The sequence below is a fragment of the Bos mutus genome, chromosome 15, assembly GCF_027580195.1.
Source record: "Bos mutus isolate GX-2022 chromosome 15, NWIPB_WYAK_1.1, whole genome shotgun sequence".
NCBI lineage: Eukaryota > Metazoa > Chordata > Mammalia > Artiodactyla > Bovidae > Bos > Bos mutus.
Window position 1 is genome coordinate 78,005,302 of NC_091631.1, and position 25,634 is coordinate 78,030,935.

At 33.8% G+C, this 25,634-nt stretch overlaps 1 protein-coding gene across 5 annotated transcripts in view; it reads left to right on the plus strand.

Moving 5' to 3' along the window:
* The window catches only part of GRIA4 (glutamate ionotropic receptor AMPA type subunit 4), a 686,576-nt gene that overhangs the window by 605,936 nt on the left and 55,006 nt on the right, over nucleotides 1-25,634 (plus strand). For 4 of the 5 annotated variants that reach the window (XM_070384351.1, XM_070384348.1, XM_070384349.1 and 1 more), the window contains exons 10-13: nucleotides 5,385-5,495; nucleotides 13,026-13,232; nucleotides 19,064-19,434; nucleotides 21,798-21,996. In XM_070384351.1, the coding sequence (XP_070240452.1) occupies nucleotides 5,385-5,495; nucleotides 13,026-13,232; nucleotides 19,064-19,434; nucleotides 21,798-21,996 (888 nt within the window). Of the gene's footprint in view, nucleotides 1-5,384; nucleotides 5,496-6,793; nucleotides 8,016-13,025; nucleotides 13,233-19,063; nucleotides 19,435-21,797; nucleotides 21,997-25,634 lie in introns of those variants that run through there. The other variant, XM_070384352.1, reaches the window with a different exon arrangement.

The window sequence follows — 25,634 nt, forward strand, 5'->3', positions numbered from 1 at the left end:
GTGCCTAAGTGGCCAGTCACAGCCGCCCACTCCAAGGTGCGCTGGTAGCAGCTGCCCGCGCCTCGTTAACCCATTAACAAAGAAAATTTGCTTTCCCAGAGAATGGGCTGCTGAAATCTGGAAGGTGGCTGCATTTTAATGGAATACTAAACTGTGAAACCTATTTTTATGTTGCCAACTATCATGTGCAAAGGAAAATTAACAGGAAGCAACTGACATGCTTTTTAAATTATTTTTTAAGTGCATGTAGAAGTTGAGGAGAGGATAGTTCTCAAAGGTACATTTATTTTGTTTTAATTAAATTTTTCACTGATATTAAATGTGTTAGCACAAATTCCCTGAGAGCTCAGTCTATAAAGAATCCAACTGCAATGCAGGAGACCCCAGTTCAATTCCTGGGTTGGGAAGATTCATTGAAGAGGGGATGGGGCAACCACTCCAGTATTCTTGGGCTTCCCTTGTGGCTCAGATGGTAAAGAATCTGCCCGCAATGTGGGAGACCTGGGTTTGATGCCTGAGTTGGGAAGATCCTCTGGAAGAGGGAAAGGCTACCCACTCCAGTATTCTAGCCTAGAGAATTCTGGCCTGGGTTGCAAAGGGTCAGACACAACTGAGCGACTTTCACTTTCACTTTCAAATTCATATGGGCAATTAAAAATAACTGCTGAATTGATTTATACTCATAATTTTGGATCAAATTAAGCAATGTAGAAAAACATTAATAAAAATTATTTTTTCTATATTCTGTTAATTATATATGCAATATTTATAAATAATATAGTGTTTCTTTTTTATATGCTAATGCTTATTTTATTTTAATATGTTCACAAATACTAACATGACAGTAAAAATTTGAAGGAAACAAGACTTTTAAAACATATTAGAACAAACAGTGAATAGAGACCAGTGAGCAATTTGTTGTTGCTGTTCAGTTGCTCAATTGTGTCTGACTCTTTGTGACCCCATGGACTGGAGGAAACCAGGCTTCCCTGTGATCAATTGCATACATTTCATTGAAAACATGAGTTTTATCAACTGCATCTGGAAATACAAGAAAAAAGTTTCAGTTCAGTTCAGTCGCTCAGTTGTGTCCGACTCTTTGCGACCCCATAAACTGCAGCACGCCAGGCCTCCCTGTCCATCACCAACTCCTGGAATTCACTCAAACCCATGTCCATCGAGTCGATGATGCCTTCTAACCATCTCATCCTCTGTCGTCCCCTTCTCCTCCTGCCCTCAATCTTTCCCATCATAAGGGTCTTTTCCAATGAGTCGTTCTTCACATCAGGTGGCCAAAGTATTGGAGTTTCATTTTCAATATCAGTCCTTCCAGTAAACACCCAGGACTGATCTCTTTTAGGATGAACTGGTTGGATCTCCCTGCAGTCCAAGGGACTCTCAAGAATCTTCTCCAACACCACAGTTCAAAAGCATCAATTCTTCGGCACTCAGCTTTCTTTATAGTCCAACTCTCACATCCATACATGACCACTGGAAAACACATAGTCTTGACTAGAAGGACCTTTGTTGGCAAAGTAATGTGTCTGCTTTTTAGTACAGGTTGGTGTCTAGGTTGGTCATAACTATCCTTTCAAGAGTAAGCGTCTTTGAATTTCACTGCTGCAATAACCATCTGCAGTGATTTTGGAGCTCCCCAAAATAAAGTCAGCCAATGTTTCCACTGTTTCCTCATCTATTTCCCATGAAGTGATGGGACCGGATGCCATGATCTTCGTTTTCTGAATGCTGAGCTTTAAACCAACTTTTTCACTCTCCTCTTTCACTTTCATCAAGAGGCTCTTTAATTCTTCACTTTCTGCCATAAGAGTGCTGTCATCTCTATATCTGAGGTTATTGATATTTCTCCTGGCAATTTTGATTCCAGCTTGTGCTTCCTCCAGTCCAGCATTTCTCATGATGTACTCTGCATAGAAGTTAAATAAGCAGGGTGACAATATACAGCCTTGATGTACTCCTTTTCCTGTTTGGAACCAGTCTGTTGTTCCATGTCCAGTTCTAACTGTTGCTTCCTGACCTGCATACAGATTTCTCAAGAGGTAGGTCAGGTGGTCTGGTATTCCCATCTTTTTCAGAATTTTCCACAGTTTGTTGTGATCCACACAGTCAAAGGCTTTGGCATAGTCAATAAAGCAGAAATAGATGTTTTTTATGGAACTCTTTTGCTTTTTCGATGATCCAGCGGATGTTGGCAATTTGATCTCTGGTTCCTCTGCCTTTTCTAAAACCATCTGGAAGTTCATGGTTCACGTATTGCTGAAGCCTGGCTTGGAGAATTTTGAGTATTACTTTACTAGCGTGTGAGATGAGTGCAATTGTGCGGTAGTTTGAGCATTCTTTGGCATCGCCTTTCTTTGGGATTGGAATGAAAATTGACCTTTTCCAGTCCTGTGGCCACTGCTGAGTTTTCCAAATTTGCTGGCACATTGAGTGCAGCACTTTCACAGCATTGTCTTTGAAGATTTGAAAGAGCTCAACTGGGATTCCATCACCCCTACTACTTTGTTCGTAGTGATGCTTCCTAAGGCCCACTTGACTTCACATTCCAGGATGTTTGGCTGTAGGTGAATTATCACACCATCTTCCTTATCTGGGCCAAGAAGATCTTTTTTGTACAGTTCTTTGTATTCTTGCCACCTCTTCTTAATATCTTCTGCTTCTGTTAGGTCCCCACCATTTTTGTCCTTTATTGAGCCCATCTTTGCATGAAATGTTCCCTTGGTATCTCTAATTATGTTGAAGAGATCTCTAGTCTTTCCCATTCTATTGTTTTCCTCTATTTCTTTGCATTGATTGCTATTTTTTTGGAACTCTACATTCAAATGGGTATATCTTTCCTTTTCTCCTTTCCATTTTGCTTCCCTTGTTTTCACAGCTATTTGTAAGGCCTCCCCAGACAGCCATTTTGCTTTTTTTGAATTTCTTTTCCTTGGGGATGGTCTTGATTCCTGTCTCCTGTACAATGTCACAAACCTCCATCCATAGTTCATCAGGCACTCTATCAGATCTAGTCCCTTAAATCTATTTCTCACTTCTACTGTATAGTCATAAGGGATTTGATTTAGGTCATACCTGAATGGTCTAGTGGTTTTCTCCACTTTCTTCAATTTCAGTCTGAATTTGGCAATAAGGAGTTCATGATCCGAGCCACAGTCAGCTCCCAGTCTTGTTTCTGCTGACTGTATAGAGCTTCTCCATCTTTGGCTGCAAAGGATATAATCAATCTGAGTTCGGTGTCGACCATCTGGTGATGTCCACGTGTAGAGTCTTCTCTTGTGTTGTTGGAAGAGGGTGTTTGCTATGACTAGTGAGTTCTCTTGATAGAACTCTATTAGCCTTTGCCCTCCTTCATTCCATACTCCAAGGCCAAATTTGTCTGTTACTCCAGGTGTTTCTTGACTTTCTACTTTTGCATCCCACTTCCCTATAATGAAAAGGACATCTTTTTTGGGTGTTAGTTCTAGAAGGTCTTGTAGGTCTTCATAGAACCGTTCAACTTCAGCTTCTTCAGCGTTACTGGTCAGGGCATAGACTTGGATTACCGTGGTATTGAATGGTTTGCCTTGGAAATGAACAGAGATCATTCTGTTGTTTTTGAGATTGCATCCACGTACTGCATTTGGACTCTCTTGTTGACAATGATGGCTACTCCATTTCTTCTATGGGATTCCTGCCCACAGTAGTAGATATAATGGTCATCTGAGTAAAATTCACCCATTCCAGTCCGTCTTAGTTCTCTGATTCCTAGAATGTCGATGTTCACTCTTGTCATCTCCTGTTTGACCACTACAAATTTGCCTTGATTCATGGGCCTTATATTCCAGGTTCCTATGCAATATTGCTCCTTACAGCATCAAACCTTGCTTATATCACCAGTCCCATTCACAACAGGGTGTTGTTTTTGCTGTGGCTCCATCTCCATTCTTTCTGCAGTTATTTCTCCACTTATCTCCAGTGGCATATTGGGCACCTATCTACCTGGGGAGTTCATCTTTCAGTGTCTTATTTTTTGCCTTTTTATACTGTTCATGGGGTTCTCAAGGCAAGAATACTGAAGTGGTTTTCCATTCCCTTCTCCAGTGAACCACATTCTGTCAGACCTCTCCACCATGATCCGTCTGGTTTGGGTGGCCCCATATGGCATGGCTTAGTTTCATTGAGTTAGACAAGGCTGTGGTCCATGTGATCAGATTGGCTAGTTGTCTGTGATTGTAGTTTCAGTCTGTCTGCCCTCTGATCCCCTCTCTCAGTGCCTACCATCTTACTTGGGTTTCACTTACCTTGAAAGAAGTTTGGCAAGCATTAAATGAACAGTCATTTGGGTGTATGTAGCATAACAGTAAAATATATGTACCATAATAGTAAAGTATATGGACTTGTAATTGCACCTACCTTTATATTTGCTGTGTGTATAAACTTTAAGATGCATTTTTTATTAAAGCATTGATTACAGTGTCTTTCAGGGAGCAAGCAGTAAAGAAGTAGTCTGCATTCTGAAAAGAATCCTAAATTTCCAGTAGAATCCCATTTTAGTTTGTAACATTGTATAGTGCTTAACTAATTACTTAATATATTTTATGGAAAAGAGTTTGCTTCGAGTCTAAACGAGTAATATAAGGATTTGAAATTTTAAAAATACAAATTTAAAATTTTCAAAAGTGAAAATATTAAATAATCATTAACATTTGATATATTTAGCATTTTAGAAATGATAAACTAGCCTCTAGTTTATCTAGAGGCTAGGTTATATGAAACCAAAAAACTATTTCTATATTGCTTTAAAATACACAAATTTATGTTTTTAAAACATCCTGTACATATGAAACCAAAAAACTATTTCTATATTGCTTTAAAATACACAAATCTATGTTTTTAAAACATCCTGTACATATGAAACCAAAAAACTATTTCTATATTGCTTTAAAATACACAAATCTATGTTTTTAAAACATCCTGTACATGTGCCCCATGTAAATCTATTCTCCTTACTATAAAATCTGTAACATTATTGATAAAAATCATGTAAACTAAGTATAGAAGTTTCCAATCAATTTCACTACAAGAGCATCAGAACAAAATGGCATTCCATCTGTATCCGTATTCCTTTTTGAACCCATTCATTCTCAATGTCTTAGCTAGTCCATGAGTGTATTAATAAATTGTAAAGTTGGCAAATGTGTAAGTAAGTAGTATTATTAACATTAGGAAAACTGGCTCATCATCAATTAAGAAAACTTCCAAACACATTTTTTTGTGTGTGCTTCATAAATTTGTTTTGTTTTCTTATTAATAATTCTCATTGTTCCAATAAGAACTAGAGAAAACTCTTCTAAAATGTGCTTTCAAGATTTTTTTCTATTTGGCAGGTTGGATACTGGAATGATATGGATAAATTAGTCTTGATTCAAGATGTACCCACACTTGGCAATGACACAGCAGCTATTGAAAACAGAACAGTTGTTGTAACCACTATTATGGTAAGTTTTGGTCTGTGTTTTATGATGTTTTGTTTTGCCCGTAGGCAATTTTAATTCCCAGCTATGTGAAGGCTGCATCTTAGTGATGGTGGCATTGATGTTCTGATCAACAAAAGTCTATTGAGGCTTTGAATAAGTTTGTCCTGAACTCATTTCGGTACTTTTATTTGTATTATCTTTTGTTATATTATTGTTCTTGGAAAAATGCTCAGATGTTAAAAACTGAAAATCTTTCATTGGAAATGAATCAAATGCTAAGATTTCAAAGGACAAAAGAATGAACATGAAAATGATCAACAACTAATCACATGAAATACCCAGTTTTAAACATCATATATTGTTATTATGTTTTTAAACATCAATGTAATAATAGCTAATAGTGCTTAAAATTATGATTTTCAGGTAATTTATTAATTTAATAATGATTTGCATTGTCTTTATAATAGAGATATGAATGTTAAGATTTTAATGAGCATGTTTTAGACAACTGTATGCTTTAAAAATAAATTTTGTTCTATATTTATATTTACTTCACAAAGGAGTTTTTGTACCGATTATTTTTCTCATTGACCTGTGGGGGGAAAATGCATTAAAATTTATTGAAATTCTCCTAAATTAACAAAAATATGATCTTCATTCGGTCACATTATAAAATTAAAAATACTCTAAATCTTAAGTCTGCTTTTTCAAAGAGATTCTCATGAAATTATCTTTTAAATAGTGTATCTCATATTTTTCTCTTCTAAATTCAAACATACTCTTTATAGTCAATGCTAGTCAAAGGAGATCAACAATCGGTAACTGTTTCTATCTAATTTTAAGTTACATATCCACAGCTCACTGTCTCATTTGGCAGGACACATTTTTTAATTTTTATAAAGCCCTTACTCTAAATGAAGAAAAACTATTTTCTGTAATTTAATTTTTATCTTACGTAATTTTAACTTATGTTTTTAGTAATGTCAAATTATTTCCAACATTTTGACATTGAGGTCAAAGCATGAAAATGCCAGAGAAAAGCTTTCACATGTTGCAATTAATTTTATCAGTGTTGCGCCACTAGCTAGCAACTTAATGTTAATCTGTCAAGCCTTAATTGGAAGTTTATAATTTTAGAATTCAAACCAACCAACAGGAGCTTTTGTGTATGAATGAAAAATAAATATCTTCTAACTTAATTGTGTAATGCATGGGACTTAAATATATGTATATATATGTATATGTACATATACATATATATATTCCTAAAAAAGACGGTAATGGAAAGTCATACTTCAGTACAGTCCTCCTCTTTTCAGCCTCTGATGAAGAATCCTATTTTAAGAAATTGATCAAGAAAGAAATGAGCTCCACGTTGTTCGACTATTCCTAACTAAAGCTCAAGTCTTGTTCTTCTGTGTAGTAAATTTAAGCTAATTGTTCATTTGGGATTCTTCTTGGATGATCAACTCTGGACTACCAGAAAAAAAACCACACTTATTTTTAAGTTCTGTGACTTTCCTGAGATACTAGAACAAAGAAGAATTAATCCTCATCTTTTTCAAGAAACTAAATGTTGAAAAATAATACTTAATTCTGACGTATTTATTCCCATATCTTGAAATGAGGTCATTGTACATAAATGATGAAATTTTAACACTTCTAATGCCAAGAGTAGATTTTCTAAAAGTAAATATCTATGAATTTGTGTCCTTCTTTTCTGGATACACATAGTTGCTTTCCTTAAATTTTTTTTTGAAATTTTGCCTGTTCTACATGAAATAAGGTGTTTTAGTGTTCATTATAGGTATAATGTAGATTCTGTTATTAAAGGGGGTGGAGATACAATTCTTCAGGCCACAATATTGAATTAGTTTTGCAAGCATGGCTATTTTTCAGAAAGCACGCTGTCAAAAAATGATTGAAAAATCCAGTTGTTTCCTATATATCTAAAGACTATTCTGTACAGTTATCTTTTCTTTGACAGTGATGTCACCAATATTTTTGCAATGAAAATAGTGCAGTACTAGTATCTGTCTTTTGTATAAAAATGTAATCTCTATATAAATAATACCTATGATCTTTGCAACTTCAATAATTCAAAAACAAAAATGCTAGCATCCTTTCGCCAAAAGTGTTCCTTGTATTTGCTTTTGTTGATATTATCCCAGGACCTATGACATCTCCATCATCTCTTTCATCTTGAAAGTAATGTGCTTTTTTGTAGATGAATGAGATATTGACACTGGTGTATTATAATCCCTCAGATTAAGTTGAAAACTTTCAACAGGAATGGAATTGGTTAGATATTAAACTATGTGCAAGACAGATATCTAGACATAAAAAGAAGGCTGTTGTGGCACTAGAACTCATTCATTTTGATCAGAATTGTTATGACTTTGCTGTTCTACCATTTGTCTTTCCTTTGTGTATGTTGTTATTTACATGTTGATGCACTGTAATAGTATATGGTATTGTTGAATAAAGTTGATTGAGAAATTTATTTATTCATTCACAAATATTTATTAAGCGTCTGCTATTTGCTAGGCACAGTTATAAGCCTGGGATATGTTAGACAAGAAAACAGACCAAAATCCTGCACTTACAATTGACTTTAATTCTAATGAGAGAAAGTAGACAAAAAATATAATAAGTATAGTAGATACCATTTTTCAATAAAATGTGTCTTTAGCTTTTTGCATTGCTGAAATCTATTTGTTTTATGTCTTCATTTTAATGACTAATTTATTCTTCCTGAATATAGTCATTCTGAATATAACTTAACTAAATCTAAATAAAAGTAAGTTTGACACTATAATCACATGAGAATCATGACTACAAAATTGAAAGATCTAAAGTTTTGGATTCAGATGCTCAACATTTTTTCTCTTTAAGTCTTACTGACTAAAAATTTTATAAAATTTGTGAGACTATGACCATGTTAATTTAACATTTTACATTCAAAAAAACAACCTAAGGAAGCCACATCTGTGCCACGTGGTTTAGCTAAATGTAGCAATTGAGGGAAAAGTGGTTTGCAGTAGACATTGGGGTCGTGGTTTCCTCTGCAATTTCACTACTTTCTTTGGCTGAACTCTCTGGAAAAGGAGAAATGCAATTAAATTTCAGTCAATCTCATTTTTCCCCAAATCTTTCACTGAAAGTAAATGAAACATAACTCATTACTAAACTAAGAATGCATTTCTTACCATCTCATGAACTCAACAATCCTTTTGGAAATTTTTCCACAAAATCCAAATATATTCACTGCAGTATCATAATTACTTTATAAGCCTCAAAACAATTTTATTTATAACAGTCCTTCCATAAATATTTTTTATTCTTTTTATGAGTTGTTTGGTAGTTTATCTTTTTATGTGGAATTTTGTAAATGCACTGCACGTAGATACATATGCATATACAATATACAAGTGCATATTTATACATACATATAAATATCTATACAATTTTTTTATTTTCTTTCTTGAACAAAATATTAATCTTCCCAATACATGCATCTGCTTCCAAAGAGTTTATAACTCAATGCTTTTAAATGTTATTTCTAATAAACTTAAAATTATGCCACTATTAAATTTACTGATTTCTTAATAACATTTTAATGTTCATTTATAAGAATTTTACCCACAGGATAAATTATCTACATTAAAATTCTTTGGATAAAAGCAAATATCCACATAGCAAATAACTTTTGATATTACTGATTTTATTATTTTACCTGTTTTCAACTAGTGGTTTCAATGATTATATTTGTGATGTTTAGAAAATCTTAAAGCTTTTCCAATAAATATATACTTTGACAGTTTTATTTTTGCTAAATATCAAGACAAATATTCCAAACAAAAGTTTCTCCAGTAGGAAAATGATACTTTTTTTATTGAAAATCATCTTAATTCATTTATATAGGCATTTTCATAAGCAAACCCTAATGCCATAGCTTTAAACAGAGATTGATTTCTTTCCTGAAATAGCAGAGCAGATGTAGAACACTATGCATTATGGAAATTGTACTAATAAACTCATAATCACTAAGAAGTAATGCATTTCAAATAACTTCTAAGGAATTGTTGTCCCACAGAACATAGCAATTGATAACAAAGATGGTAGGTTATAGCCTTCCATTTTAATTCACAGTTGAGAACCTGGGGCTCCAGAAGGTTGCTTATCAAAGATGGTTCACAAACACCCCTTAATGATTGACTATAACTCATTTTTTACTATACTGAAAAGACTTGGTATTTTCTTCAGCACAACTTTGTACTGAGTCTCCTCAAGTATGCAGTGTTTGAAGGGCTACTTGTACATAAATTATCAGGTTTGAGACGGGACAAATGAAAAGGTTGAGAGCATGTTGAGGATTTGCTGCTAATTTGGATTTAACATGAAAGAAAAGGGAAATGAGACAGATTCAAAGAAACTGGAAAGAGCTGAGCAGCTATGAGAGATCTTATTCAAGAAACGCCTAGCTGTTCTCTCCTTTCGTTCTTCCATCTTCCTGAGTGTGATCATCTTATTTCTCTTAATTTGCATGCACCACTATTTGAATCTCAACAATTATTCATGCCCCTAAAAGTCAGACATGACTTAGTGACTGAACAGCAGCAAACTTCTAATCAACATTTTCAATAAACTAAAGGCTTCTCTAGCCTTTGTTGGTTTGTTTGTTAGGAAAACAAAAATCTGATGGGTGCTGCTGTCCAAAAAAGAAAGTGAAAAATATCAAAGACACTAAATAAATTTGTATTTATAGATACACATGCCTGTTTCAAAAGAGATGATCTGTAACTCATTAATATTTACTTTCATTTTGAACCCCTGAACCAGAAGTTCTAATATAAATACCTTGCCATGATATTCTTATTTAGGAAGCATTGATAGACCAGGAAATCTTTATATTTATTGAACACCTTATATTTATTGAGTAGCAGACACTATGAGGAAATATGGAAAGGTATTAATACATTGTTTTTTCAAAAATTTCATTCACTAAAAATACAGAAATTCATATGTTTAATCTTGTCTTCTCTCTTGTTAAATCACATGAAATCTCAAATAGTTGCATGTATTTTGACAGATGCTACAGTAGCTTCAAAAATGTCCAGACATTCAAATTATGGGTTCAATTTCCACTCCTGCTAGTTCTGTGAAATTGAACAATTTGTTGAAATTCTTTAAGCTTAAATTTTCCATCTGCAAATTGGGAAATGCCTACCTCGAAATGGCAGTGTGAAAAATAAATAAAAGGATACCATTAAATAACAGTTAAATAACTTTGTACTTGACTCAGAACAAGCACTAAATAACTGAGGGCTTGTATTATTTTTTCCTATATATTTTATTATATATGGTGGTCTCCCAGCATTCTCACTCCTGTACCTTTATTACAAAGAATTTAATCATAATCGTAAGAGGATGAGGAACATATATAATTTATTTTTATACCCTCTAGTTCCCAGCAAGCTGCCTTCCACACAGCGGGTATTTATGAAATATTTGAGTAAACATTGAAAATGCAGCTTTTAATGAAACAAATTATTCACTATATAATGTAGAGGGGATTTTGCAAGCTAGATGATAATACTAGCTAAAGAGACTTCTGTACACAAGCTAATACACATTTGAGGGCTAAAATTCATGTGTTCAAGTATTTCAGACTCTAGAATTTATCAATCTTAGTAGCAAGTGTAAACCTTAGCAATACTCCTTTTGAAAACCTCTCATTTGCTTTATTAACAACCATTTTAATTAGAATGTTAAGGATTGTGCAAATATGCAATTTGTGCTTGTTCATACATATTCTTCCATATTTTAATTAACTATCGCAAGAAGAAAAGAAGCAAAATGAAAGTATTGGTTCATTTTAAGTAATATTCCATAACATATTTTAGAAATTAACAATCTTGCAACAACTTACAATTTTTATAACCACATTCATATTTTACAAAATGATTTATATCTGGAGAATGTTTTCTTTAAGCTAACAAATAATTTTCTTCTATCTAAAGAGATAATTAGCTGCCTTTATTTTGTAGGTGGAGAAATTTCTTAACCAAGTCCAGTGTTAGAATATCCATCAAATTCAAGGAAGAAGTGAGAGACTTCTGGTTCTTTTGGCCATGTCTACTTAAGGCAGGATTTAAGAAAATATAAGAGCAAATCCTGAACAATTGCCCACAATAGAGTTATTTAGGGCATCTCTAAGAGAAAATCACATATTATATAATTTACACTTCTATTGCTTTTTAAAATAGTTTCTATAGTTACAAAGTATTTTAAAACAAAATCAGAATTAGTGTAGTCTGCCATGTAATGCAAAGTAAATCATCTTCTAATCCAGAGTTCTAAGAGCAAGTTCAACTTTCCCAACTACAGATTTGCTGGGAGAAAAGAAAAGATATGTATTAAAATTATTAAATGAATATCACAGTGCTATTTTGTAAAATATAAATCATGACTTCAATAACATTGTAGTCAAAAGTGGTCATTCCTTGTCTGCAAATAATTAAGAAATCTGAAGTGTGACCTGGAGTTCTGTATGTACTGCATGTTCACTGAGCCTATCTTTCAGTTGGTGGCATTAGGTTTTATTTATAAAATCAAGTGCTTTAGTTTCACAGACTTTAAATGGTTTGGTTTAGGGATGTGTGTGTGTGTGTGTGTGTGTGTGTGTGTGTATGTACCCAAAACTGTTCAGTTATGAATTAGCAGTAATCTTTTCATTTCACAATAATTCATCCTATTTCGTCTTATTGCTTCACAAACTAAATGAGAATATTACTAAAAATATTACTTGAAGAGTTATGATTTTCACAATTGGGAAAAATTATTAGCTTTCATTGGGAACATATTTTTATAATAGAATAAAAATTCTTGGATCACAACCTTAATTAAAGCCAAGATACTGGACAATTTTAGGAAAACCAATTTAATACAAATTAGTATATAAAATGTTAAGGACTGTAATTTGTTTCTTCTTTGCACTTGCTAAATACCTGCTCTGACCAAGGCATCTTGCTAAATCCCAGAGAGCAAAGAAAAATAATATGGCTCTTTTCCTGAAGGGAGTCACAGTTGAATGTGGCTAAACAAGATGCAGAATACAGAGACCTATAACTTTGAATAAGTCTTTTATTACACAAAGTTGACTCCTAAGTAATCTTCAGGTCATGAGATACTTTGAAAATGGTAATCCCATTCCCATAGATGATAATTTATGCTTCTCTAGTCAATTATTAACATATATTTTTCCTATCACAGTCACAGTGCTAAGTATGTAATAATCACTCAAAAGAAATTTACTTTATTTTAAAGATTCTATTTTTAGTATAAAAACAGAATCTATAAAGCAACTTAATATACTTCTAAGCATAGTTATATATTCATCTGTTTTATTATCAATTTCTTGCCACACAAAACCAGTGTGTGTATTAGTACTAAATATAATCCATTTGTTAAGTTCTGAAAGTGAAAGTTGCATAGAATTTTTGAATGTTTCATAATTTCTCCTTTACAGTTCTACTTCTCTCATTATAGGAATCCCCATATGTTATGTACAAGAAAAATCATGAAATGTTTGAAGGAAATGACAAGTATGAAGGATACTGTGTAGATTTGGCATCTGAAATTGCAAAACATATTGGTATCAAATATAAAATTGCCATTGTCCCTGATGGAAAATATGGAGCAAGGGATGCAGACACAAAAATCTGGAATGGGATGGTAGGAGAACTTGTTTACGGGGTAAGCAAATCAATCTATTAGAAAATTTACTTACATAAACCCGAAAGTTTTTTTCACTTGGGCACATATCAATTGTTAAATGTCTATTGTTGTTTTTTTTAAAATTTGCAGTTACATTCAAAGAAGCATATATGATGTCAAATATTTCTATATTTCATTAGTAATTTCCTAACAATTACGGAAACTAATACTTGATAACTTTAAAAAGATAAAAATTCAGAATATGATATTCTATTTAAAAAAAAACACTAACTTCAGTATCTATGATGATTATTTTCTTAAGCTTGATGCTGCTATATCAGAAACATGTTTTGAGAGCTACAAAACAGCTCCATTACTTATCTGTTACTTGATAATTGTAGGAGCAGATTTCCTTTAACAGCATAAAGTTGAGCCTTATTTTAGCTAATTATTTATATTTCTATTTGCTTGTATTTACAAGTAAATATCTTTTAAATTATTAGTGAAGCAATCAGCAAACTAGTTAGCATATATTAAAGACTCACCAATAACGTGAAATCTTACATCTCTGCTGAACACAATAAATTTAAACTTACATGCAATGACATCATAAAGCAATAATTTATTCCATAGTGGGCCTCACGTGAAAGCATGTCAGGCCCTTCCCTTTGCGTTCACCAGATTTTTAGTGTACATATTCAAAGTGAAAGTGAAGTCACTTAGTCGTGTCCAACTCTTTGTGACCCCATGAACTGTAGCCTACCACACTTTGCGTCCATGGGATTTTCCAGGCAAAAGTACAGGAGTGGGTTGCCATTTCCTTCTCCAGAGGATCTTCCCAACCCAGGGATTGAACCTGGGTCTCCCACACTGTAGGCAGACATTTTACCATCTGAGCCTCCAGGGAAGTCATACATATTAAAAGCCAAGGGCAAATTCAGTGTAGACATTCCTGCCTGAACTAGAACAAGATTGGTCTCTTCAGCTAACATTGCAGTGTTAAAATCAAGCCAGTATTTATCAATTGCCAGTGATGATATATTTCCAAAGTCCCAAAAATCAAACCTAGAGCCCACAGTGAGTTCTATCCATCAAGTAACCAATAAAAGTCATATACACTTGAAATGTATTCTGAAATTCCCTATAAGCCAATTTACATTTCACAAATTTCATGTTCAAAACACATTCTCTCTGATTAATTATCCAAGACTCCCTTTAAAACCTAAGAATTACACAAAAGTAATCCTTCCCCAGGAAAGAATAAAAGTAGAACAAGTTAGAACATTGGGCTTCCCAGGCAGCTCAAGTGATAAAGAATCTGCCCACAATGCGGGAAGCTTGGGTTTGATCCCTGGGTCAGGAAGATCCCCTGGAGAAGGGCAAGGCAACCCACTCCAGTTAGAACATAACTGAAGTATCTAGAGGGGCTTACTTTTGAGCCAGAACTGCAGTTCAATACTTTTGCGTTTCTACATCCTGCTTTCAGACCATGAAAAAAATGAACGTTCTCTGCACAGAACAGCTATAGCAGTAAGAGGAAATTATTTGGCATTAAAAAGCAATTCATTAGCTTTATAGTCATTTGAAAGAACTGCTGACTAGTTAGGTGCCCTAAATGAGGAAAACAAAATTTTCAGTCTTAAAAAATCAAAAAGTATTTTACCACCGGGCTCATCAACGGTTTGATACTGAGCTTTAATTCTCAAAGAAAAAGAGTTCTTAAAGCATGTGTTTGTTGGTAATGTATTAAATTTTAAGATTTTAAATGTGAACACTAACCTAGTGCCTAGAACTACACTAATTCATTTACCTTCAGAAAACACTACTGAGTATCTCATCTCAAAAACGCATTCTTGAATTGTCAGTTAATTTCAGACCAGATAACTAATCAGTTATTTTCTACAATTGTTACATATCTCTCCTCTGGAGTCCTTACCAAGTTGGTAACCCAGGCTCACTCCTTTGCAAGTGTTCTTGATGATGTTTTATTGGGAGAATATTGTTTAAATAGTAAAAACAAGTGATATAAAGGGAGTAGTATAATTACAAACAACAAAATTGTACCACTAGTACATGTGTCACATGGCACAGAAAGTCACAAAGTCAGGCTGTTCTCAGAGAGAGAAGATAACATAATGGTTATTACTCTTTATTGATTCCTCAGCCAGTTTGCAAGGATTTAAATAATCTGATCTTTACCACTTGAGTTGTCCAATTTTTTCCCGAAAAGAATCTTTGTTCATGTCTCATATACTTTCCACAGATTTGATATATTCCATTCTGGTGTCTGCAAAGCCTTTACTTGCCTCTCAACTACTTTATTTTTCCTTTCTTACTGCTAATGCACACATGAATTCTCAGTTTACAAGCCTTAAGTAAAACTCTGTATATATTTTTCTACTCAACAAAGCCAGCAAGATGATTAACTTTGAGTCCGTTTATTTATTTATTTTTTTTTACTTTATCCTTTGCAAACCTTGTTACTGTAATTGTTAGGAATAGATTATCTGCCAGACACTTAGATGTGATCTCAGCACACCACCAAGTGGTTACCCCAAAGCTCAAAACCTCCCTTACACTTTCAGGTTCTTTCTGCCTGTCACTACTGCACACTGCAACAAATTCCTCATAGGATGTTCTGTGGTATACTGCTCCAGGGCCTTTTCCTGTTCCCTACTGTACTTCTGTATGCATATTTTAACCAAAGAGATTTTTCTCAGAGCAAATTCCATGTCCTGCCAACACTAGAATTACTTGTGAAAGTGAAGTCGCTCAGTCGTGTCCAACTCTTTGCGACCCCATGGACTGTAGCCTACTAGGCCCCTCCATCCATGGGATTTTCCAGGCAAGAGAACTGGAGTGGGTTGCCATTTCCTTCTCCAGGGCATCTTCCCAACCCAGGGATCGAACCAGGGTCTCCCACATTGTAGGCAGACGCTTTACCGTCTGAGCCACCAGGGAAGTCATACCACAAGAATGCTGGTTCATCAGCCTCACTCCAGAAGTCATTGAGAATCCAAATATTATCAAGCTCTTACAAAGGACATTTTTCTCAATTTTGGGAATCACTGAGAACTAATGGAACAAGGCAAATGCAACATCTCCAAAGTTAGCAGAGAAAACTCAAATATATCTTCTGTTCCTTGGCCTCTTTCAGAATTTCAAGTGTGTCCTTATTGAGCATTGCCATCAACCACTGTTATCTAATGTTTGCTTTCCATTGCACCTAGTTTTATGTGCTGGAGACTCTTTTATTTCTATTCATGCTCCTCTACCTTTAAAGTGTTTAGTCTCATTAATGGCCACTTGTATATGCAAAAAATTTCAGAAGATACTACACAGAACAGTGTAGTATTCGAAAGGTGGTATTTCACATCAGAGAAAGGAAGCATTATCCATTTATCCCTACTGGTAAAGCAGGACAATTTTGTAATACATTGTTATGTTAATATGCTAGATAAATTATAGGGGGATTATAGGTACTAGAATAAAGTATATATTGAGGTTGATCATACACTATGAGAAGGATTTTTCTAAGCATGAAACCAAAGGCTGAAAATACAAAAGTATAATTTTATATGGCTACAACAAAATTTTAAATCATGTATACTAAAATAAAATATCACAAACCACGTAATGTAAACAAAACAATGACTAGGAAGAATATTTTAAAAATATATATGGAAAATAATATTTTAACATATTTAAAACACATAAATTAATGAGCAAAAAAAGAATAGCTCCTATGGAAGTGGGGAAGACTGTGACAAGTAATATATAAAAGGAGTAAAATTGTCAGTTTTACAAAAATTTAAAAAATTCAAGTCAGTACAATGAGATCAACAAATTGGTGAAGATAAATGAGAATAAATGAAAAAATCCCCTGGAAATACACAGGGAATATCCAGGGTTCAAAGCTGAAGGTGCTTTCACACAGTGCTGATAACAATACAAATTTGCATGATCTTTAGGGAGAAAAATTGGGCAAAATATGTAATAAGCATTAAATAACAAAGATATATGTAAGGATTTGTCTTCAAAGTTGTTTATATCACCATTGTTATAAATTGTGTTAAACCGGGAATAATACAGATATCCCCCCAAAATAAATTGAATGAGTAAATTTTGATACTTTAACATGATAAAATATTTGCAATCATTAAGACTTATTTTTACTATATATGTTGAAATAATGTTGAAATACCTCATCATATTCTCTTGAGAAAAGGGATTATAAAATATCATGTTGTATATTATCCAATTTTAAAATAACAAAAATAATATTCATAAAATAATTTCTGATAGGGCATATTTAAAAAATAAGAGTAATGAAGGAAATGAAGATAACTTTTCTTAATTTTCTGTTTCTGTTTTTATATCCTATATCTACTTCATATATCACTGTATAATGAAAATTAAACAAATAGTAATAATAATGGGGAAGTAATAACCTCTCAAAAATGATTCTGACTTTTGTATGATATATAGGCATTTTTGATGTGAACTAAATTTATTCCCACTTGAAAACATATGCAGTTACTTTTCAGACACTCTGTGGAAAGCATGACAGCAAGAGTACATTTCCCACTCTAACCCTCCAGTTGCCTTTGTACCAAGCTGCTGGCCATCATATCAATCCAGGGGCCTAAAGATATATAGAGTGAATATAAAAGTGGCATAAGAACATATATGTCTGTGTTTCAGATTCCATTTTAGTACCAAATATTTTCCTTCTAAAATAAATAATCAAAAAAACTTTTCTCATTTGTAGATCATGTAACAATTTACAGTTTTTTCACCATACTTCATTTCATTTGATTTTAGTGATGGCATGATTTAACAGAAATACAATCTCAAATTGCAGAGCTGCTATGATGTGTAAAACTAATTTGAGTCTCAGTCTCAACCATCTGTAAAACAATGATAAGCATAACATTGTTTATCTGTTTACGGTGGTTAAGTGAGAAGCCATTCAAAACAGTTAAATCCACATAGACATAAAATCTCAGTAACTTTTCAGTTAATGTTTTATTGTTTTATTCAGATTTGTTTAATAATCACAATAATGTAATGAGGTAAACATTAAGAAAATATCTTAATTTTGGAGATATGGAAACTGGTTCAGAAAAGTTACTCAGAATCACAACATAAAAATGGAAGCTGGTATCTTATTAATAAAATTTATAAGAATTGAATGTACCATTTCCAAAATCTGTTTTAGAAATTGAAAGCAGAAGTCAAAGTATGTAAATAGGAAGAAATAAATGCCAATTTCCAGATTTTTGTTTGTATTCTGAGTTGAAAAATGTTGTCAAACAACAGGTTTATTCTATTTTACAAACACAAGCTTCATGCTAGGTTTTCTCGTAACTGGAAAGGAATAAAAAAGAAAAGGCTATTTGAAATTTGCAATTCATAATTTTAAGGAATGGCCAAGTAATGACTTAGTGACAACATTCCAAATAAAATAGAAAAGACTGCAAAATATCAGCAATTCTAGCTAAGAAATTCATAAATTCAGCCATATGGGAAAACTTTCAAGTGTCCTCCTCTGTACTATGTCAGACCCTTAAAGACTAATGCAGTTATTTGAGTTTAAGCTATTTTTGCTATGCCTACTCTTTCTCTTTTTCTCTCCCTCTTATCTAATTACTAGCACAAATAAAAATATATTTGCAATTAAAGTGACATAATATCTTATGAAAAAAAATCTACTGTTCATCTTTGTCACTGGCCTTATTTATTGTAGGTATTCCCCAAATATGTAGAATAAATACTAACAAGTTAAAATTTGAGTGAATCAATCTGGTAGTAAATGGCTCATGGAATCTATTAACCTACATTTTTTTCATGTGTCTTTTCTTTTATAGAAAGCAGAGATTGCTATTGCCCCTCTGACAATCACTTTGGTCCGAGAGGAGGTCATTGACTTCTCTAAGCCCTTCATGAGTTTGGGCATATCTATTATGATCAAAAAGCCTCAGAAATCTAAACCAGGAGTGTTTTCCTTCTTGGATCCTCTGGCCTATGAGATTTGGATGTGCATAGTCTTTGCCTACATCGGTGTCAGCGTGGTCTTGTTCCTGGTTAGTAGGTTTAGTCCATACGAGTGGCACACAGAAGAGCCAGAAGATGGGAAGGAAGGACCCAGCGACCAGCCTCCCAACGAGTTTGGCATCTTTAACAGCCTCTGGTTTTCCCTGGGTGCTTTTATGCAGCAAGGATGTGACATTTCACCCAGGTTAGTTTCAAAGTCCTTAAGTTCTTCACCAACTCCCTAGTAATTCTAAATATTGTGCATAACTTCTCTATATATGTTCTTATTCTAGAGGCAGAGCATTACCTAAAACAGAGAAAGACTTTGTACCCCCCAAATTAATCTAAATATACTCATAACCAATTTTTCCAGATTAGCACAAAGTATGGATGCATCATAAAGGTTAATTTCCCACTGGAAAAGGAACATATGGAACCCATCAGAACCCATCAAAAATCATTTAGTATTAATATATCCTAATGGTGACTTGACAGGTGGAAACTAAACCTAAATTCTTAAGAAAAGAAATTTATTTTCATGTTATTTCCTTTACAAAATCAAATGTTTTGTCATTATTGTTCATTTTTCAGGATTAGTTTTGAATTCAACGTAAATCCTGTGTAGCTTAATGGAAATATCTGCCATGAAATTACCTAAGACCTAAGTGAATATAGTAGTTCCAGATATACTATTTTCTAAACAATCATAAACAAGCTAAGCAGTATACGGAGTCAGAAATGTAAATACTATATATGTTTTATCTGTGGAATCACATCTCATGTCAGTTAAGACATAGTTTAGTTAAGTTTGCCAAAAATGCAGCCAACCTACTGCTACAAGAAAAATATCAAATTTCTCTGAGAAAAGTAGGTGAAGGCAAGAGAAGCTAAGAATTAAATTTAAATAGTGACATATTGGCATCACATATATGTGTATCATTTTAAGAAATCTTTCTTAAAAAGAGACATTTTAGCAACAATGCACTTTGTATTCCTGATGACCCAGTTCAGTTCAGTTCAGTCGCTCAGCCGTGTCCGACTCTTTGCGACCCCATGAATCGCAGCACGCCAGGCCTCCCTGTCCATCACCAACTCATGGAGTTCACTCAGACTCACATCCATCAAGTCGGTGATGCCATCCAGTCATCTCATCCTCTGTCATCCCCTTCTCCTCCTGCCCCCAATCCCTCCCAGCATCAGAGTCTTTTCCAATGAGTCAACTCTTCGCATGAGGTGGCCAAAGTACTGGAGTTTCAGCTTTAGCATCATTCCTTCCAAAGAAATCCCAGGGCTGATCTCCTTCAGAATGGACTGGTTGGATCTTCTTGCAGTCCAAGGGACTCTCAAGAGTCTTCTCCAACACTACAGTTCAAAACCATCAATTCTTCGGCACTCAGCTTTCTTCACAGTCCAACTCTCACATCCATACATGACTACTGGAACACTATAAATGTGCATAAATTCCAGTATAGGAATTTGAATAAATAATTTTCAATTAATGAAAAGAAATCAAAACAAATCAAGTAATAATTTTATGGTTTTAAAAATCAGGATTAAGTAAATGCTAAGTTAAAACCAATAGGTGCCACTTATATAGTAACATTAAGAAGAGAGCATTTTAAGCTAGAAATGCCATGAAAAATACTAAGAAAATATTTTAAAATAGTTGTCACAGGAATTTTAGGTAGTCCGATGGTCTTATTGGGTGAAATTAATTATGACTATGCTCTGAATTTTTTATTCATTTCATTCTCACTTTTCCTCTGCTCACTCACACATCCTTGATAGCCAGAGAAAGGGTGAGAAAAAATATCTCTTGAGCTCTAGCATCAGTTTTCAGTGCTGTCATACTGCACATTGAAAAGTCACATTCTTTGGTCTCATGCAAGCAGTGGCAAAGAGAACACTTTTATACCCGTGTGGAAAGCACTTTAAGACATATCTCATCCTCCACTCAGATAAGAAATAGAATATTCTTATCCAACAAACAAACAAAATGTTCTCAACTATGGTTCCTTGGAGACCAATCCTAGGTATTTTTCTGGTCAAGCCCTACCTTGGCATATGTCCCATCTATCCTTGCATACCTCTGACTGAAGGTAAAAACAAGTTCTCTCACAAAAGCATCTAGCATCTTGTATCAAATCTAAGAGCTTACCCGTTGTTAAGATGTATTGCTATTTTATAATAGTGCTGCCAATCAAACTGTGATACTGTGTTTTATCTCATCAAACATAGGCTGCATCCTAATTTCAGAGACACTGAAGTGTAAGAGGGGAGTCAATGAATTTAAGCAAGTGTTCCTCCTCTGGATCTGAAGGAATGGCATTTGGTTCTACATTTCTGCCAAGTAAACAATTAAAAGGAAAAGTATTTTTAAAATGGTATTTATACATTCAATATAGCATGAAAGATATCAAATGATACAGAAATACTAGAATCATTCTTGAGTAGACTATTCAGAACATAAAATGACACTTGCAATTATTTTTAAACATACACAATGGTATTTCTTTTCTTTATGTTGATTATAGAAAGGAAAATGTACATTATCTTATCCATGTTTAGATCCCTCTCAGGACGAATTGTTGGAGGTGTTTGGTGGTTCTTTACACTCATCATTATATCATCTTATACTGCTAACCTCGCTGCTTTCCTGACGGTTGAGAGAATGGTCTCCCCCATAGAAAGTGCAGAAGATTTGGCCAAACAAACAGAAATTGCCTATGGAACACTGGATTCAGGGTCAACAAAAGAATTCTTCAGAGTAAGTTGAGGGGAAAACAAAAAAGGAAATGTTCATAACTTTGAAATTTAAGCAATTCTGCAAACAATTATACTACGGGCTCTAGCTATTATAGGCTTTGCAAACACAATGGTAACTGCTATATTTAAACATAGCTATGCTGTATATTTCTACTTGGATTTTAGTCACTTTAAGTTGCAAAAGCCTATTGATTTATTCACATTGCAAGAGGGACCCTCACTAAGGAAAAGTAACAGCAAAAAAGTTAAATAAAGAAACTTTATTTAATAATTCATCCCAAAGATTCCAGATAATGCCATGATGATACTTTATCTGATAAGATTTGGATTTGTCTATGCTTTAGGACTTAGAGCATAAAAATGAAAACAGGGCATAAAAAAAATACAATAACCTTACTGCATTTGAGTATCAAAGCCTTAATAGCATGTTATAATACTTATATGAGGTTTATTGTTCCATAATGTATTCTGTAACAATGGATTTCAAAGCAATATATTTGCTTTCTCACTAGATAAAGAGAACAATAATTACTAAGTTCTAGCACCCTTGTAAAACATTGTGTGGTATTTCATTTGAGCTGACTTCTCTGCTTTTGCAGATAAAATTGCTCAAACTGATATAATTGCATTTCACATATGGATATGATTCCTTTGGCTTGCCATCAGGATGGCAAGTATTTTGGAGGTTTTTGGTTTTCAGCCCCTAGTGCCACTCTAAGGATGAATTTTTTGATCAGAGAATCTCTTTTACTCTTGTTTTACTTAAATCCAGAAATATAAATTTCATAATATCTGATCAGAGATAAAGGTTCATTTTGTGACTTCAGAACCAAAAAACTAAAAAGTAGTAAGGGTAACATATTCACAGATATTTAGCTAGGTAATAATTGCATCTTATATTAGTATTAAACATCAATTGCTTAGAGACTAGATATTTAACAATTTAGAGGACAAGATATATTTCACTATTTTCCTAAACTATTATGTAAAATTAATGATAGCCCTTTAAAGCAAATTCACTCATATATAGTACTTGGGAAATTATACTTTCATTTTAAACGTATACATTTATTGTTTTCTCATTCAGGTTGCAAGTTACTCCTTAAGCCAGGCTTAAGTTTCATGCACTTGAAGTTTGATAAGATATTTCTCTTTTTTAAAAAAATTCAATTATAGTATTCTTATATACTATAAATGCTGATGTAACACTAAATCACTGATGTAAAACTAAATCACTGATGTAACACAGCAAATTATTCTAAAACTGTCCAACCCATCCCTGCACATTGTGTTTTTAAAAAAGAAAAAAACAGACAGTGAACATATTTGTCCACAATTTGGAACATTACAAAGAGATAAAAAATTTTAAGTTAATTATAAAGTATTTGTAGATTTTTCTAAAACTATAAATAATAGTCATGACAATATATTTTATTAACCATACGCTATGAATAAACTTAATTAGCCAAACTTTTTTAACTTACTGTGCATCCCAGTCTCTAAAGCTTAATATAATAGCATACTGCTCTAATACATTTGAGCATAACTTCAAAACCTTGCTAGAAATCTAAAAGATGAAAGTGTTAGTCACTCAGTTGTGTCCAACTCTACAAGCCCAAGGACTACGGCCTTCCAGGCTCCTCTGTCCATGGGGTTTTCCAGGCAAGAATCGTGGAGTGGGTTGTCATTAAAGTTTCACACAAAAGAAAGTAGGTAAAATGTAGTGATTTGTCTAAAAATCAGTATAAATAGTATACACATTTGTTCTATTCATTGCATTTTACTAAAAAATGATGGCTGGTTTTCATGTAAATAAAGCAAATGTTTATAAGTTCATCATTCTGCTTTGAGTGGAAAAGGAGAAAAGAAACATCAGAGTGATTTCCTGAAAATATTTCAAAGCTGACTCTCTGTAAATCTCTTTGTCATCAAGTATATTGAAAATATTATTTCTAATCTTTATAAAATTTTTAAAAACTTCTCAAATTTAAAAAACTAATGAGGTAGATAAGAGAATATATTGATTAAAAATATAGGAATAAAGAAAACTGCTTCCTAGACACAGAGTCTTCCATATAAGTTGTTCAGTCACCATGCCCTATCTCCTTTCTGTCCTACCCAATTCCAATTTTAAAATTGAAAGAGTTTCATAAGTATAGGTATTTATGCTGTAGAAAAGTTGAACCCAAATGAGACAAGAAAATCATTTTCCCTGGAAGCACACTTCCAGGAATTCATAAATTTCGTTTCTCTGATAAAAACCTCATTCATTTCCTACCCTGTGTTCTTCCTCCTCTCTCATACATGATGACCTGGTTTAAATAAACTATTTGTCTGATAGACTGAAGAAATAGACCATGAAAGGTATTTTCATCCCTATCAAAATGTTTTCTTACAGGAACACAGTAATGGTACATCTGTCAGCTTCACTAAATTGCCTCAGGCAGTTATCTATACTCAGGACTTCAAAAAATGTTGCCGTTGTTCTAGGAAAAGATTTAAGCCAAGGGGAAAATAACATCTGAATTCAACTATTGCCTTGGGTTTGCCCCATTAAGAAACTTGATAAGTCTCTTGTTATGTGCACCTTGTTAAGCATACACATAGAGGCATTTAAGGAGAAGGCAATGGCACCCCACTCCAGTACTCTTGCCTGGAAAACCCCATGAACGGAGGAGCCTGGTAGGCTGCAGTCCATGGGGTCGCGAAGAGTCGGACACGACTGAAAGACTTCACTTTCTCTTTTCACGCTCATGCGTTGGAGAAGGAAATGGCAACCCACTCCAGTGTTCTTGCCTGGAGAATCCCAGGGACGGCGGAGCCTGGCGGGCTGCCGTCTATGGGGTCGCACAGAGTCGAACACGACTGAAGCGACTTAGCAGCAGCAGCAGCAAAGGCATTTAAATAAATTTTGTGTTTGTCACTTAATGACTGGCTTTTGTAAAGGCACTTTTACATTATACCTGATTTGAACACACTGATTTTCATTTCAGTGCAATTTTATCCTGTGCCTGTTTGTCATCAGTGAAATTAGATTAGTATCTCAGTTGTTATAATATGGTCATAGTGCATTGATGAGCTCTTACTGGAACTTTAGTCTTGCTGCATAAGCTACTAAAAGCAGGAAATAATTCACATGATAACAATGTAAATATCAACTACAGTGTATGACATTTTTATATTTATATTAAAAGCAAAAATGGCAAAATACTTAATTTTGAGAAATTAAAAAGAAAGCACATTTTTAAATCTCCAAGAATTATTTTAAATAAAATAGTGTTCTAAATTAAATAGCTTCCCATATATTGTGTTTCATAATAAAGATGAAACTGACATTAATTTTATGATTTTAAAAAATGGTGATATATTACCTTTGCTTATTACCTTGAGCATATTCACTCCCCAAACCTGATCTTTACAATTGAAGATGAAGATATTAAACGTGCTATTATCATTACATTTATGAACTTGCTGGGTCTGCAGAAATTTCCTGAGTTTAGCCTGTCTTATCAAATTTATAACGATTACCTTGCCCTCGTTCCTTAACAACACTCTCTTACAGTGACAGGTAAGGCACAGCAATATTATTTCCAGTGCTTTACTTCTTGAATTCTCCCACTTCACCTTCTCCACCATGTG